Source organism: Danaus plexippus, chromosome 19, assembly GCF_018135715.1.
Source record: "Danaus plexippus chromosome 19, MEX_DaPlex, whole genome shotgun sequence".
NCBI lineage: Eukaryota > Metazoa > Arthropoda > Insecta > Lepidoptera > Nymphalidae > Danaus > Danaus plexippus.
Genome location: NC_083549.1, coordinates 7,882,366 through 7,901,735, shown reverse-complemented (window position 1 = coordinate 7,901,735; position 19,370 = coordinate 7,882,366). Strand labels below are relative to the sequence as shown.

Genomic DNA, 19,370 nt, shown 5'->3' with positions numbered 1-19,370 from the left:
ATCACGATTTTAAATAACCTAAAACAGGTGCAATTTTTCTATTTTACAGTTATTTATGCTTTAATATGTAATATTATATAATATTGAAATTATCTTTGTACCCATATTACTATTGTGATCCATACATACGAGATACAGTGCATTATGTACGGAGTGTTCATCGTAATGAAATTTATTTGCATTTGAAATTTGTTCTAATAATAATAGAATAATATTAAAAATCCAAAATTCATTAAGTCTGAGTAGTTGTCTGTATTTAATTAATAAATATATGAATCAACTGTTATGATTCTAAAGTATTTGGCGGTCGTAAAACTTAAAGAAAAGTCGTGATTGACCTCAGCGTGACGGATTGTCAGAATCTGACAAGTGTACGTTTGTTAGAAAAATGCTGTTACAATAATGCTAAGCGCGTGAGGCATTCGAAGCGTTCGACTGAGGAGAATTATAGACCACGACTGGTTTTTACAACGAATCTATAAAATTTATACTTTTTTGTCTTAAGTCACATCGAATGTTGCAGTACGAGTCACAGCTATCGGTAAGTTAAGTTCATAATAAACCCGGTTTCCTAACAGCGTTACTTCACAAAGTTATTATACACCGCAACACAATCTATCCAAAGTTATTATGTGTTACGTAATATTTTTCAAACAAATTAATAAATATTTATAATATTACAGTGTAGAAGTTCACGTTTTATTACGAAATTTATATTAACTTGTACGTATACGTCGAATTAGAGTAATTGTATGATACGTCTGTTAGGGTCTCACTTGGCACTTCTCAACAGCACGTTTAATGGCCGCTTAAATACATATTTACGTTTGTGTGCGCCGAGTTAATAATGTATATCAATATGTTTATATTAATACGTAAAAGCGACGAAACATCTAAATTTATTTATAACGTATTAATTTGAAATTTATTAATAGAATTCCAATAACACGACTTCCCATACACTTAACAAGACTCTATTAGGCCTTATTTACATGGAGACGCATTTTGAACTTGTCGCTGGCGCCAGGGGTCATCGGTCATAAGATTTTGGTCAAGTTAATTACGCTGAACTTTCATATACTATGCATTCAAGTTATATATAGATAGTATGTACTTAATCTATATATTATTAAGACATCGTAATAATAGTAGCAACATTACAAAATACGACATTCCTTCTTACATAATAGCTGTTTAATGCTGGTTTTATCTTTGATGGAATTCTTTAAATGATATAAAGAATTATCGCGAGAGAAAAAAATACGGAATCGAGACACGTAATGATATAAAAGATTTAATTATTTAATATCATTTTTTGTATTTGTATGTCTTTTTTATTTTTATATATCTTTTTACGTATCAGTGTCGCAATGACGTCGATTTTTTATTTTCTACAACGATATGACCATTTTATTTTCATGTTTATGACGTCACATCCGTTTTTTAAATAAAATTGCAAAAGTATTTTTATAATCTGTGCACGCTTAACCTATATACGTTTGTAAATGTTCTAACTGTCTACTCGCTATTAATTTTGTGTATCCTATGTCTATAATGTTAGAGGTCATATTTCATTGGCGTCTAAGTAAATATTCCGCCCGCGTAAAAGGTGATATATTTCATCTAAACGCTTCGTTGTAAAATGTATTTTATGTACAGTTATTAGGGTCCGAATTAATGTAAGTCCGATAATGTTCTTGACACGGATTTGTCCGTGGAGGCAGTCTGTCGTTACGTTTCAGAGATCTATCGATGCCGCTGTAATTTCGTCGAGAAAAGTTTTTTACGATAACAATGTAACACTAAATATAATTACCTACAAGTTATATAGTATATTAAATACTTCTTTTTATTATATATTTTTCTCATATATTCTAACTGATACTAATTCTCAAACAATATATATATATATTTATATTGTTTGTAACCCTTGTGTGCTCGTCGCTACCGCATTTTTATTTTCCATCTCCTAGTTCCCAGCGGTCATCACTATTATTACAATTACGCTCATTTTCTTACGTTTGATGTAAAATGATTTAATTCGACACTTCCTTAAGATTACAACTATGAGTGTTTCTTTTTTAAGGTTAGTTATATTGACATGTTTAAGACTACACAAACTTAACGCTTGCATTTTAAAAGCATTGTTAATTATTTGGCTTGCATCTAATGTATGAAAATTATATATAAAAAGCCATTTTTTTATAGATCATACTTTTTTATCGATACAAATCTTCCGTTATTTTAAACTACCTTCACGTCGTCACCTAATTGTCAGCAAGGATTTCCGATCTAGGCCGCTGTAATCTCGGCTTAACGATCTCGTATTAAAACACAACTATTAACATAGAACCGATACAGCATAACATTCAAAGCTTATATACAAGTTGTTAACAAACCAGTGTTTACATATGTTAATGTTTTTTCTGTCTGTGTCATTTAATAACAATTAAATATCGTGCATTTTCTTTATAACTACATAATTACGTTTGTAGAAACGATTTAAATAGAGCAAAAAATTATGAAGTTGTAAACGTTCCTGGATTATTGTGTGGTTAATAATAAATTGTTATACATTGTATGTACGTGGATGGTATGATGAAAACTGACAAATACTTGTCTTGTAATATATACATAATTACAAGGTATCCGAGATGTTTTTCCAACAACGCGAGCTATAATCAAAAGCTTTGTACAGGTGATTGTCACTTAAATTGGATCGGGTGTAATAACTTTAATGTCTACCGAACTAAATTCGTGCCTGTTTATTTTAAAGTGATGTATTTCAATATATCACTTGCAATTACCATGGAATCGTAAAAATTTAATTCAGTAACTTTAAAATTATGTTAAACTGACCACAATTATATATAACTGATTATTCTTACTCAGCCTCGTCACTGCAGACGGAGCGTCAACAGTTCCTCATTTATAAATCATCGCATATAATAGTATTAACGTAGATAATTGAGTGGGAAACGTGAAACCCTTTGTATGTAGTGAGACGGTAGAAACTTGGACTAAGAATACAGAACGCTTAGTTAAATCGAGGAAAAGACTGACTGTTTGGTATTTTAATACCGTATCTACTCAAGGATTACCAGAAAACGTTCATTATAACAAGATCACATTTTATGAAGTATCGCAAAGCGGTCCAATTATTTAAGTCGACTAACAATTCCGTCGCCTTCACTCCTTAGAGCGAGTCTATAGATGGAACGTATAAGTTTTAAGATATGTTTAAGTACCGTTCCATACGTTTGGTTCGTTCCTCCACCTCGCCTCTAGCTGATAATCCTATATTAATGTGTGTTATATATCAAACGCGCACGCGACGGCAACAAGCGCAGCGAGAAACGTTGTGTCGTCCGTCTTTTCTTTGAACGCTTCGTATTGATATCATTAAAATTCTCTCTCACTCGATAACACCTCGGCGAGGATATTGAGGTATCGATCGTAATGTAGAAAGCATAGTTACGAAACGTGAGGCATTGACTAATGAGACGTCTGTAGGAACAACGTCAGACGGCGGAGTACCGATAAGTCTCCACCGAATACGTTAATTCTAAACGATCAATTTAAATGTAGAAAGTAACAAAAAAAAACCGCCCACCTCGTGCTGCATATCTGAAAGGCATTAGTGGAACCGGAAGACGCAGAACACTACCAGATCTGGTAATTAGATTTATCGAAAAAGATAAAATTCTTAGAAAATATGCTAATACGTGTAATAAAGCGATCGAGCGCGTGCCGCGGCGCATTCCGCGCTGGCGTCCACTGCGTCCGAGCAATTATCGAATTATTAGACATCGCGGAAGATTTATGTCAGGGCCGGACACAGGTGGCTAGTCACTACACACTTATACACTTAGCATAAAACATATTCAGAAGTCGAGGTTACCGCGTCTAGAACAATATTACCCAGCTAGACCTATAAAGAGACGGATCACGAAAACTATAGCAGTTTGAAGTTATGTCGGAAATCGTGCAATCTTCGTATGAGATAAAAGCTGTGAGAGTCAGTGACCACATGCTATGAGCGAGCGATAATCATAACAAAGATATGTGATTAGTTGCGGGGTCACGGTGCGCTCCACGTGAGACAGAGAAGATGACCTCCATCCAGCTCTAGCCTGGACCGCGGCCGGACCGCTACACTAAACTGTAACCTCACGAAACCTCATGTTAGGATGATTCACGTAATGACGGACAGACTGACAGAGATCGACGCTAGCTGAATACCAACGCTAGGCTTAATTTAAAACACGGCTATCGTACTGATAACACTCGGAGACGCCCGCGCCGGATTGCCCAATGAATTTTAATCTACACGTACAGTACACACGACTTTGTTTATTAATTTATTGGTGATTAGGGAAATGTCCCGTGATATGCTGGCGCTTATTGCTCATATGTAATGTAGAGTTCAATAACCCTAATACGAATAGCCCCGAAATATACTTAATCTAAGATTATAGACTTTCCAATTCTATTTTATTCGATATGAGAAGTTTAAAATGTAAAGTGAAACTATAAGGACTATATACGAATATAATTTATAGTACATCGCGGTACAGAGGGCACGACCAGAGAAACAGGTTTGTGAGTTGCGACTACTAGCGTAGTAACCAATATACATACAAACTGTGCATTACTCGCTCGGATACACCAGATTATATGGTGTAGTGTTCACAGATAGAAAACTACGTCCACAGGAAATTATATCGGAAACGATCACCGATACAGCTATGTAATAGTGAGTTAAACAGTTCCAACCACTTAATGATCCTACAGCGCAAAATGATAATATTGACATTAAGATTAATAATAATTCAGAGACATCTGAACGGTTTAATTCAGAGGTCCAATAAAAATAAGCAATAAAGTCTAATATCAAACGAATGAAGAGTGGAATCCGAGAGAACATCACACGTCGTGAAGGTATTAGACTAGGAGAGTGGAGACCGCTCTAATAAATCACCTCTCTGGTTCGTTAGGTGCACGCCGACCGCACCGCGGGGGTCCACCTTCGATTCTCGTCCTGGCAAGTGGAACGACCATTCAAATAACCCCCTGTAGGTGAATATTTTGACGTGCCATAACATGCTGCATGGTGTCTCGGAACATTCCGATTGATGTATGGTTTCGACAAATATCACAATTTCCCATTCAAAAGCAGATAAGATCTGAACGGTTACGGGCCGTGGTCAGTCTTATGCAACACGAGCAGCGAATCTCCGAATTGTTGATCAAATAAACGAAAGACATCCGCATCCGCATACCGAGGTAACAGGTTTAGTGCAAGCTTAAAACACCGGCTCATTCTGCACCGAGATGGTCTCGTATCTTGCATAATGACGATTTACATAATGATTATACGAAATATATTCGCGAGCCGGCGGACTATTCTTAATGGCTAGTTTTATTCGTTAATCTGGCTGGATGAAGGCGTACGTCAAATTTTAAAAGTTAATTATCGAATGCTCTCACCGGTCGGGGTCCAGCGATACATCATCCCTACCAATATAAATCACGAGGTGATTGATAGTGTTGTATATCTCACGCTCGTTTGCTAGCTCCTTTTTTAATCCGACACAAATGATTTTTACACTTTACTTCCTTTTCTGATTCCATTTCGCTCCGGATTTTACGAGGTGTCAGGAATGACTTCACCGAATACAGACGAATATATCCCGCGCTATGGCCTCGGTTCGATATTAACGTTAGATTATATGAAAACGTGTCAGTGTATTAAAACAGGGAAGATGAAAGAGAATATATGTGTATTAAAATTTTGTTAGGACCATTAGTGGCGTTATTTTATAGCGAGTTAGTGTTGATGGTTTGTAATTTGTTACACCGCAGCGGAATCACATGAAACCCGATATTTATTAACCATTCACACCGTATTCAATGTTTATAGTCCAAACTATCATGTTTCTAACAGTCCATTGAGGCGAGGGTACGAGTCTACACACGATGGACGGAGACCTTTCGCCGACAGATTAGCGACGTTCCTATTGTACTCGAGCCCCAAATTCACATGCAAATCGTCGGACAAAATGTGCGGAAACATAATTAGCTTACGACGCCCGGAACCAGTATCGGCAGGTCCTGGGGGTCGGACGCTTGACCATACACCATAAACAATCGGAACCGGACTATTATTTCATCCTTTTTAATTAATGTCTTCGATCGATCCCGTCTAGGGTTGTCCACTAGCCGGAGTCGGGGGTTTTTCGCGACGGCCGTGGGAACGCGTCGGCACGTAGGTGATTTTATCTTAATGTCAGACGCGGATAGTGAGGCTAAGTTTTCCCAGAATTTGGACCATAACGAGCGGCCCTGCAGCATCGTACGAAACATGTCACTGTTATTATGCTCACAAGAAACGATAATATCTCTTACTCGCCGTAGTGGGCATACCGACTCGCTTTCCTCGTAATTCCAAATCCCGCCACTGATCTTAGAGTCGATTACCCTGTTAAATTAATCTCATCCACTTCTCGGTCGGATTTATTAATTTGTAGTGGTCAGTTATGTTCGGGAGTTTCTCACGACTTAAATGTTTTGTGACTCGTCTAGTCTAATGTAAACAGGCAAATGTTACGGTCAGTCGAACAACAATGACCCCACCTGGTTCAAGACGCAAATTGACACCCTCCTCAGAACGCTATACTGATCCTTTTGACGTCGCCATTGTCTGACATAGGCGTATGCAAGGCGCTTTGCCATTCAAAAAAATAATAACCGAAGCAAACATTGCCATAATTTGCAGCCCCTGGGAACAGCTTAGGAGGCATGATGTTTTTGACAAGTCTCGTGGGTTCTACAAAGACAGTATTGTTCATAGTTTCCGTTGTAAAAATGACGGATATATGAACGCGGCCCGATTGAAACACAAAGTCGACGTATTAGAGATCAGTTAAATGTTAAGTTCAGATATTGTTAGACAATATAATATAATAGTCAAAATTAAGTTCACTTTGAATTAGAAATGGCTTAAAGAGAAGGATATTACAATGTATAAAGAAGATAGGAAATGTATAAATACTTTAAGAATTATTATACATAAAGTATATATAAAAAGCGCAAAAATGGCTTAATTTGAATAAAAATTGAATTCACTCCCCTCGAGGGTAGGATGATAGCAAAAATCTTTCTAAACGACCGGTCAGATACAATAACTTATTAAGGTATAACAAACAACGAAGGGAGTGATTGATGCGGCAGACAAAAGGCGTCTTTGTGCACATCGCGAGTTACACCCGAAAACGAACTCGGCACTCTTTGTAACGAAATTTATGCACTTATTAACAAAAACCGGTCGGTAATGTACGTCGTTAATCAATACGTTGTCTGGCAATCAGTTAGTGTGGCTTACAGTTTTAAATAAAACTCGCAATTATATAGAATACAAAAACAATGACAGTTTATTCCACCATTATTTCGAGATGATGACATTAGTGTGGCAATGAAAGGATGACCACTTGACATGAGAAGTATATCTGTAACAGATCGCATTATCAAGGCGTCGGTAGCCTCGCCGATGGTACCCTTCAACCGCTAAAACGTTTTATATAACACCATTCGAAACAAGAAAAAACACGACAAAGGAAATGTAATCTCACTGCATCTCTGATACTGATGTTTAAGACGATTACGGCACTACAAAAGATCGCGTTTTTTTTACTTCTTTATTAACAGTTAATCTCGTATAAAAAACTAGACCTCTTGCACCTTTTCATTGTTTGTTGACAGCAAACAAATCGTTTGGTGGACAAAATATTGGGCGAGGGTTGGAAGGGGGTTCAAGGGTTGGATTGAGAGCAGGTTAGTCGACCTTTCCGGTAGCTGGGTTATCAGGAGGAAGGGAAAAAACTTGTACGTTCAACGTCATTATATTCGTGGCTTGATTAACATTAGCTACGTCCGATTACAAATGATAGGGCTTGAACTTCAGATAGTTTTGTTAATAAAACAGAGAGTTTACTCTTAGAAAATTATAAACACGGATGATATCGTGCAGACCACTTGCTTGTATCGTTGACCCGGCCGGTCATATTATGCTCACGTGCGCCCAGTGCCTTATAGAATATAAGGTATTTGTTAAATCCTGGCTAAACTTGCTACATTATATAGTTATAAATAATACTAAGTGTATTTTTCTGTTGTTATTAAGTTATAAATATCATTTATGTTCGTATAGTCCAACACTATTTTGTAGGACAACACGAACATGTCATTATTCCATAAAAAAAGACATTTCAAGAACTGTTGCCGACTTAAAAAGTATACAATTATATAACAAAATGTTTCTCAGTTCTTTGTAATTTCAACAAAGTTGTGACCGCTATTCTAGCGTCTAGATAATATAGTTGTAGGTAGACAAAAAACTCGCATAGACGAAGAACAACAAAGCACGAATATGTCAAACACAATGGTCACTGGCACAATGGCATCCGACAAATTTAATTTCTGACCAATCAGTACGAAACCAATTATAAACAACATCAATCAGTGGCCTGTCATTAAACAATAACGCGTCTAATACACGTCCTAATGATCCCCAGTTAGAGTGACTAGACCTCCATTAGTTACTCGGACTGCCCTTCAAAAGTCTAGCAAATACCTGCATATGATTATCTATGTCATTAATTAAGTTGGAACGGCTTTTTGTTAGGACTAACAAATTGTCCGTTAAACATATATACAAGTATATAATCGTCGGAAGCCTGTTATGTACTTATATTATATATAATAGTAAGATTCTTATTGATGGTAAAGATCGAACCTCCCGCGCAACATTCTACTTTGTAAATGTAATATAATTATATTGACGTTTTTATGGTGTTACTAAATATTATAATTTGCATCAAAAATACGCAAAATTTTAAGAAGCGATTATGTTGCTAACGTTGGTAGAGAAATAAAATGTATTCTTAGTAGGTAGTTACACGGTAAGAAAAAGTTTTTGGGTTATTGCTAAAGAATGTGTTTATGTAATATTTTTATTATTTTATATAACAGTGACTCAGTTCATTATTAAAATATACGATTTCCTCGCTGGGATTGTCATTCAAATATTCTAATAATAATATATTAAGATGCTATGCTATGTAAATTTTAATTCTTCCGTTTTCGATGCCATTAATTATTATAAATTTGGTTTTAATTCAATATTAAAAACCTGTTCGGAATTCATCTTTTACTTGTTGTTAGACTAACATAAATATTCTTGCGATGTTGAATATCATTCAGAATTATATTTGATTTATATCAACGAAATATGACATAGGAAAGTAGCCGTTGTGAAGAACGATTTATTCTATGCTATTGAGAAATTAATAATAAATTGAGGCTCTCACCTTCTCTCCTCATCCCCATCTTGAGACATTTCCTTAGCCGGCAGTACTGGCACTGGTTTCTGTGGTGCTGGTCGATAGGGCAGTTCCTGTTACCGCGGCAGGAGTAGGTCAAGTTCCGTCTCACGGAACGTTTGAAGAACGACTTGCATCCTGAAACAGGACACCACGTCAGACCTCTCACTAAACACGCTAATTACAATCAAACCATTTAAATCGGACGAAGACATCTCGTAACAATTAAAAAGCGCTTCACCGACGTCTCATTAAAATCAATCCAGAGCGTGGGCGGATCCGACACCGACAATCATTACAAATAATCTAAGAAATTTATTTTATTAACATAAACTTATACATAATGTGTCGCCTGATGAGAGAAGCTGGTGTTGAGCTGGTGATTGGTGGAGGAATGTTAACGATCCACGAATAACTTATTGTTAGTAGAGGACTGATTTGCGTTAGGCTGGTTATAGACTGACGCCGATAAACTATTACAACGAAACATAAAAGCGTGCGAGCGCCCTTACATGCAGCATCAAATCCGCGCCTCTCTAAACTTTGCCGCCATCCTAGAAACTGAGCCGTCGCGTCCTTTACATATACATATTTTTAAATTATAAATTAGACAAAAAAATATTATTTAAATAATACAATAACGAAGTTATTAATGAGAACGATGTAACGCTGGTTTAAATATTAAAAATTGATTTATAACACGAACGAGATATGAATATATAATGTATATGTAACATAAATATTGAATGTTAATAACTCGTATAACAGTAGCATAGAAATTTATTAAAATATTAAAATGAAATATGTGGAGACAAATTTATATGAAAATTATTTATGTCATAAAACCATGGAGCATTTCTTGTTGAGGAAATATTTAATATGTCTAATAACATTGATTGTGGATCGTAAGTTATATGAAATATTGGCGATGTCATGAATATTGTATCGTATTGATTTAATTTGTAATTATTTGTCGTCTATTGGTTTATCGGATAGGGTGTAACGGATGGACGGATCAACATTACTTGTTACTCATCAAACCGGTCTCACGGCGAATAGTTTGAAATTGAGATAAAAAAAAAATATTTTTTAAAATTAGTAGCATGCATTGCAAGAATTTATTAAATTTATATATCAGTTAGACTATTATTTTATATCAACTTTCTCTGTCTTTTTGTATTTTTATTTCTGATTTCTATGTGTGATTGTATTTATTATATAATAAATAATTTTACGATTCTGTTGAAACAGTTGTAGGCATAACTGTAACATAAAAATATGTTAAGTGGAAAACTATGAGAAAGTTATGTTTGTTTGTACCGCGATGCCGAATGTAAGGGGTATTATACATACATATAATTTTAATAAAAAAAAAATATAAATATTTAAGTTAACGAAAGATGTTTCTTACTTAAATAACATAATTTTCATGACAAATCAATACATATTATGAAACAAAGTCCCTCGCCGCGTCTGTCTGTCCGTCTGTTCGCGATAACCCGAAAAACTACTGCACCGATTATGAAACACTTATCACCACTCGATAGCGTGATTCTCGAGGAAGGTTTTAGTATGTATTTTTTAAGTTTTTATGTCCACTTGTTATAATATAACTTTCTTCATTAGAGATATTTATTTTTTTCATATAAAAATATATATAGTTATATCAAAATAATGTATTTCGATCTTTCATTCAAAACCTCTTTACAATAATCATCGCTGGGAACATCTCCGACGAGAGATGCTGTGATGATTACCACGTTACGTAGACTTATTATCCACAGACAATGACGACCCGCTCTGACCAAGTTAAACATTTACACAATTAATCTATTTTTCATATAATATTTCGATATATTATACGAGCGGAAAGCCGCATTAATATTACTTGATAATTTAAATAATACGTCTCTAAATCACAGAGTAAAAATGTAAAGCATTTATTATAATAATGGCTTTAAAATTATATATCAGCGACACCTCATTATACACAGACACTGACATACTATTAATATATATATATATGCTAAGATTAAAGCCTAATATAGATATTATACGGCGAGCAGTTTGAATGATTTCGTTAAGACGAAATTTAATTTTCTAAATATACAATAAACAGACAAACATACAACACTTGTACACATATCTGTTATAATTCATATTATTATTTATATATGTTTAAACTGTGACATCGCTCACTTTATGCTTAGTACAAGTTCGTATCGTCTCACAACATACGCAGCGTTTCCCGTTCTATATACAACAGTATATTAAATATTAATACTATAATGCATGAACTATGAAGATTTATAAATGACAAGCTATTAACCTGACGATGCTCACTTGGGGTAAGGCTACACAAACAAGCGGGGTATTTTTCAACTATACATGTGTATTAAAACGGGAGATAAATCTCGAGATATATCCGAAGACACTGATACAACAATACATTATTATAAATCAAGCAGTATACTTGAAGTGTTAGACAATATACTATAATGGAATAAATTCAATTACAACGGATCATAAATCATCGGAACGATCTCCGTCATTATTGTCTAAATTACTTCGAAACAATTAATTTCCTTAATAAAGAAACAACGTGTATAAAACAACGTGTTTTTTCATTTAATTAACGTCTCCACGAGCAAGTCGTGTCCGATCAAACGATATTTTTAATCTATATACTATAAACTACTACAACTACAACTACAACTACGCTGTGATGAAGTCGTTCCGCTATACGTTACAGATGTCATTGATGATAACTTCCTCTAATCATTTCATTACATCGGGAGAAAGATTAATGAATTATCAGCTTGATGATGTGGACTTGTAATAGAGGAGATCCTGTAGGAAGAGACGCGAGGCTCCATCTAGTGGCGGTGTCGCAGAAACGCTGCGACGGAAATATATCAGTGCATATAAAGAACAGAATATTCAAATCTATTGTATACAGTGAGGCGATAAATATTGCATTAATTTTAGGTTTAGTTAGTATTCATAAACGAATTAACGGTTTTCTAGTTTATTTAATAAAGTCAATGTTTTAGGACAGGTTTCGTAAGGAACTTTAAACCACTTATTTAACTTGAAGCGCTATCTCAGAAACAAAATAAACATGTCTACTATAGGCATTGAATAAAATATTTTACAGGTAATTTGTTGTACAAATGAAAATTTTTGTCAATCCTCGCTAGTGACACGAAATGTTGCGCGTATATAATAATCTTATGACAGCCGAGTTTAGGAAAGTAAGTCGCTGGCCACAGCTAGTGTTGTAATAAGAAAAGTCGATGTTTCACTAAACTGTCGATGATTCATTCATTTTAGGTGTCCATTGACAGTTTTAGTGTCGGAGAGCGCCACACGCGATCACGGTTTCAATTTAAAAAGTGGAATGAGATAAAAATAAATAAGTTCCGAGAGACACTTATGTTTAGAGTCGCTCGTAAAGATAGGCTTAACTGCCGCGGACTAAACACGGACTGACCGCTGGCGGTAGGGTTGGACCGCGTCGATGGTCGGAGCTGATAATGTGATGCCAATTTGCATTCATGCTATCGACAATTTTGATACTCATTGGAGAGATGTCATCTAACTGTATTAACATCGACAATCAAACTTTATTAGCAATAAATTTCCTAAACCATTTCTGACTAATAGATCCTCGTCGAGATTATTATGAGCTGATAATATTCTTTCCTAGTAAACTACTCCTACCCTGCTAATATCTAATTATACGCAATATACTAAATGATGTTTTAGATACAACACTCATTGCCAAGTTTGGTATAGTCAACAATCAAGACCTTTATCGATCTAAGATAATCGATACACGTACATCACTAGCCGCAGGTGTCAACTGCACTTATTGTCGCTCAAGAACGCGAGCATTTAAGTCAAAGCAGCGTCCGTTTGGAACCTTGTCGCAATAAGTAAATTAAGTTTCCAGAGCGAGTCACCTTAAACACTGACAGCGACAAGGGTGCTCCTAGCAGCGGGAGGTCCAACAGTTAATAAAGTGTATTTGTCGACATCAAAATAACAGTTTATGGTCGCGGCACTAATGCGTTTTATCGATATGCTCATTACGATAATATTAATATGGATTAAAGAAAAAACATTTAGTACCTATATCTTATAAAATACACTGTACACTGTATGGGATACTTCCAGTTCCGATAGCGAATTACGCTATTGTCCACGTGATTTACTTCATACGAAGATTTAGTGTGAAATAACGCGTTATTTGTAACAAAAAAAAGAAGCATACATTAATTAATGAGACAGCGGGCTCCGATAGCGGGTTCACGACCTATTTGGCGCCGGAAAGTAATTTGTAGGAATATTATAATAGGATCTGAAGTGAGCGCCGCCTTATCAGAGGTTGAGGAATTAGCGAGTGATGTGTTGGCGCCGGTTGATATCCATACGAAAATACAGCTTTCACTTATATATATATAAAGGAGATTTGGAGAGACTTAGAAATAACACTTCAGTACCAAAATTATGTTACGACTGTCATTGAAGTTATAATCATAAAATGGACAAACATTATAAGATAATTTATGTCATCGGGACCGATTCAAATTAGTTAAGGTTGGGATTATATTATTTTAAATTGATTTCATATACAGATGAATAAAGTTTTTATAACAATTATTATTTAAATAGATACTGTTTATAGATAATAATTCTGTAAACCGCTATCGTAACAAGGAAATGTATGTGACTTAAAATATTTTATTAATATAGCTACCGTAAAGTTAAATAAAATCTATTAAATTAACTACATAAATATTATTGTATTGCAAAACCGTTATAATTAAATTCTATGTAGTTTTAAATTTATTTTAATCTAAAGTTTTCTTATAAATCGTCTCTACAATAGTGCCGTGTAAGCTGGCCATTGAGGGACGTATTTCCCACAGCTTTCAACTCCCAGAGTTACCTAGCCAACAAATTACAGACTTAGCCGCTTATTAGCCGATCGAACATGAGATTTAGCCGAGAGAATTAGTTTTCTAATAGACCATTCAATTTAAAGACATTACCATTATAACTGGTTATGTAATATAAAATCAACATTGTTTAAAATTTAACTTTATAACTACAGCAACGAGCGGGCGTGACGCTCCTTATCGATAACGATTTGGACTCGGAGGACGGCAGCTTTGATATTTAGAAGCTCATTCGTCGGTAATTAATTTATACGCACCTAACACATTTACTATCACACTTACTTCTAGACGAAATATTATTTAAAATCATTTTGATCGTGCGTGAAAATTATATTCAATTGGGATAAATATATTAAAATTATTTTTTTGGTAAACTATTTTCTATCAGTTAAACGTTGTCCGACACCGTCGGTAAACTAAGTCTAGATTTATCAAGTCTAGATTCGCTAAACCTAGATTTAAATAACCTGTCTTTTAGAACCGAAGCATTTTTTTATTCTTGCTATTTTAATATATACGTATGTTATATATAGATTAGTTATGTGTTATCAAGTCTATCCTCGCGGTGGCGGGCTTACTTCAAGTGTCGCGATGTTTTTATAAATTAACATTTATCTTGTAAGATAATTCATAATTCCTGAATAGGTCGATTTGCATAAAGCTCCGATGCTCCCCTTATCTTTGTAAACAGCCTCTTTGGTAACTTCGTCGCTATCAATTAATATGAATCATATTTTTGCTAACGACGTTTGTTCTCCCTAATTGTTTCTCGATTATTATTATAATAATACTCTGTCATACATTTTATATTATAACTTACCTTCGTCGTAACTTTTATATATTTCATAAAACACTCGTGATATTAATATATGTGTGGGTACATCACTATTTTTAATGCAATCGATCGTGGTATATCAATTAAAAAGAATATATTTTTATTTCAATAATGAAGCTATGAGATCTATTCTCCTGTCGCCGGGTATTAGTAATATAATTGGTAACAATTCCTCGCACTTCACTGTCCCTACATACCCTCGCACGTGAACTGGCCGTAGTGTTTCCCCGAGGACTTGTCTCCGCAGACCACGCACTCCACGTTCTGTCCCTTGTCGTTGGCGGAGGAGCCGCTCTGCGTGGAGGCGGCCTGGCTGGCGGGCGTCGCGGGCAGCAGTTCGTCTTCCCTCCAGCTGTTCCTGAAGCCCAACTCCAGAGGCGGCAGGTCGGGGCCCCGGGGGCAGAGTCCCGGGCCTCCGACCCCGCCGTACACTAGCGCTCCGTGCGTGATGATGCCGGTACGCGCGAGGGCCGCGCGCGTGGTTCAAGGGTCGCGGTTCAGGCGCGACTGAGCTCGGGTCGGCCGGTCGAGCCCGCCGCCCGCCATTGGCCCGCCATTGGCCCGGTGGCCTGGGGGCAGGGCGTCACGACCCCCCCGGACCCCCGACCCCCGACCGCCGCCGACCCCCGCCAGCCCCCCGCGACCCCCGGCGACACCGCGACGGGGGAAAATCTTTCAGCGGTACCGTCGGTAAAGTAGGACGGTGGAACGGATTTTTATATTCAGTTTGAAGAAACGGCTTTTGAGGAGACAGAGGAAACGACTCGTAACGTTATGTGTCACACACACAAACACACACGCGCGCGTCTAGTACGACTTCATTAGGATGTAGGTACCTACCGACTCGCGTGTGATGCTCTGTCGTATGTCACCATATGCCGTGTTAACCTAAGCTACATCACATCCATCACCTGTCCGTCTCTCCAACACTACATACAACCCTCGTCCGCCCGTCTCCGCACGCCCCCGCTCTCGTCTCCCTTCCTATGTGCCTGCTGACGCTACAGCCTCTCCGTACGCTCCGTATCTCTACAGATACTTCCTCCGCTACCCTGGAGCCGTAGACGTTCTACGTCCAGCTGGTGTCCATACTCAGTCACTCTTCATTGAGTGTGTTTCCCACTGTATGATATCAGGTGTAACACTCTCTCTCTCTCAGTAGTTTCCGTGTCACAGTGGGCGTGACTGGCGGCGCCACTCCTGCGCATAAGGCATCAGAGATCGCTTCACAAACATTATCTTAACACGACTCTACGATTCTTACAGATCATAATCTGAATATTATTTAATTATTAATTAAATTATAATGTTTTTAAATAAAAATTTTAATAGTTCCATATAAAGGTTTTAATATATTTTTTTAAGTATATGTCTATACAAGTCTATACTATACTATAACAAGTCTATACTGTATACATATATAGTATAGACTGTTTTGTTATTATTTAATATACGTTGTTAATGTTACAATATGTCCGTGGTTGTGGCGGTGTCCGGGGTGAGGGGTCTCGAGGCGGGTCAGAGGTCGTCCCGCCTTCCTCCACAGCCTCTCGGCCTCTGTGTGAGTGTCTCTTGAAAGTGTTTCAGGTACGGACGAGCTCTACATTCAGCATCTACGAACTCCCAGACGATCTCTTATTCACATTTCTTATATATCGCTATATGTTTAACAGTTTGTTTTATGATTGTAAATTAATTACTAATTTTTTTGTTGGGTTTTAATTTAAATATATCTATTCTTATATTTATATTTTTTTTTATTTGTTTTTGAACGTTTTTTTTTTCATACTGATAAAAATTTATTGTTATCTATTTTTTTTTGTTGAATTATAAAATATTTTTTTCTTAGTAATTTCAAGGATCTCATAAAGAGGGTAATTACGTCCCATGACCGTCCGACTGTTTCTAAGTTAAACAATCTGCTGAAAGATCCGCTCTTGGTGGATGCGTCACCGAGATTCATCTCATCGATCGCCCCGCTGTCTGTGTGTTCGTTACAGACATACAATTCATATATATATAACCACATTTTTGTAATATAAATGACTGATTTTTAATTCTACTAACTTGTATCGAATTCCTTAACGTTTGTTGGTTTGAATTGAACTAAACTCGTCAGTGAGAATCGCTTCAAACAATCAAACTCAATTACCAGGCGACAAACAGAGAAGTACATTATGTTTGTTCGTCTGTTTGTGTTCCTCGTAACACATAAATCAATCAGCTTCGAACGTAACAAAAACATATCTCTAAATCACTCACGACACTCTTTTTATTCTGCGAGTGTTATTTAAGTACACTCCGTCTGTCTGTAACCGGCTACAGACATATCTTGAAGGATATTAATATATATATACATATATATATATATATGATAATTATTATATGCTTAAATATTTAATATCATTAGAATTTTTTATAAGTATAACGTCTATTATATATATATATATATATATATATATTTGTCTGTTATTTTGTCTTGTCTTCAGATTGTTTATTTTCATTATATACAATAATCCCGTAGGTACGTACGTACGTATCGGACGTTGAGATGTATGAAATTATCTTAAAGGATATTAACATCGTTTCAAAGGAGATTAAACTTTGATGAAGTCTTGACACGAGACGAGACGTCCTAATGTTAACGGTCATTGAGATCAAACAAGTATTACAGAGTCACCTGACATGAGAGTTAAATTATTACTAATAATATAAAAAAAAAACTAAGAAATCATTAGCTATTTTAATGAGATTTAAGATTCTCGCGAGTACTCGTTTAAATGAAACTAATATTTTTCGGACTATACTACGCGTGTTTTATTATTAGCACGCAGCTAAACAATACGAGTAGTACCTAATCCGAAAAAATATTATATGCATTACCTATCTTGTTAAATATATATAATATTTTAAACTAATTGCAATGAATTAAAAGCTACTTCGTATTTATTATAAATGATTATATTTTCGAAATAGTGCTATCGAGTACATAAGAGCCAGGGTTATCAGCGGTTCAGGGGCCGTGTTTTATCTGTCGCTATCACTGTCTTCACACAAACATCAAATAATAACTTAATATACCTATAACAATTTATATTATTGATTAATATACTTCTAAATGATTCTGTTTTTAATTGTATATGTGCTCTTACTATGATGTGTGCTTAGGTGTGACGTCATCAATATGGCGGTTCACCTAAAATGGCGGGTTAATAGCCCGATTAATTAATGCAATAATTGTAATGATTTGTCGTCGTAAGTTTAAGGGAAGCGTATTGCTTGAGAGGACTCGTGTTAATTATATCTATAACTATTTTATTTACGTTGTAATGACACAAAATTCATTTTTATGTTTTGTTGAATAAATAATAAGTTCCATATATAAGGATAGTGACGTCAGTAATAACATTTTTCTATCGATTTTTTTCGTATTTTTTTTTAATAATAATAAAAAAATATATAACTTCATTTTGTTTCAAACTCTTTGAAGATTTTAGCCTAATTTCAATAAGTTTACTGACTGTTAAGTTTCCATACAATAGATTCCTAGACTTTTTATTTTCCATTCCTAAACTCGCTAAAAAGTTGTTTAAAGTAAAGCCGAGCTATTGAACAGTCAGTTTTCTTTTACCTAAATGTAAAATGGTAACCGAAAATAAAAAATAAAACCGTGAGCACGTGTATAAAGGTATTAGGATGGATTCCGCACGAAATATTAAAAAACTACCCGTCAGTGGTCCCCGGTCAGAGCTTGATGAGATTACGCGCGGCCCGAGTTACTCGGACGCCATTTTGATTTAAATATCATTTTTACCTAATACATATCATCAATAAAATCATTACAAACAATACTATTGTTTATAATTTAAATCTTTTTTTCTTTATCTCATCTCATCTTTCGTATCTTTAAAGATGTATATATCAGCTATCTCTGGTTAATAAAAGTCACCCTAATAAGTGTAATCCTCGCTTCGTTTCCCGATTCCTCCGCACCGCGGCGCCACCGCTTTGTGTGAAGGCGACCAATTGTGCGGAACCCCTGGCTGATCACTTAATTGACTACAGAGCGAACGCTTTTCCACACAACTATACATTACACGACGCCACTTCGTCGCTCCACATCCATCGAGGTTTCCGCCCCAGCTCCACACCGAGCTCTAAACTGACTCTTCAATGTATGACACTTTTTGT

General features: G+C 35.8%; 1 protein-coding gene across 1 annotated transcript in view; it reads right to left on the bottom strand.

The window, feature by feature from the left end:
• Positions 1-15,662, bottom strand: part of LOC116768234 (steroid receptor seven-up, isoforms B/C) — a gene marked incomplete at its 5' end in the record, with an annotated part of 45,103 nt that extends 29,441 nt beyond the window's left edge. Inside the window, 2 exons of the mRNA XM_032658908.2 lie at positions 9,369-9,518; positions 15,377-15,662. Coding sequence (XP_032514799.1) covers positions 9,369-9,518; positions 15,377-15,662 — 436 coding nt within the window. The remainder of the gene's footprint in view (positions 1-9,368; positions 9,519-15,376) is intronic.
• Between the last annotated feature and the right edge of the window lie 3,708 nt (positions 15,663-19,370).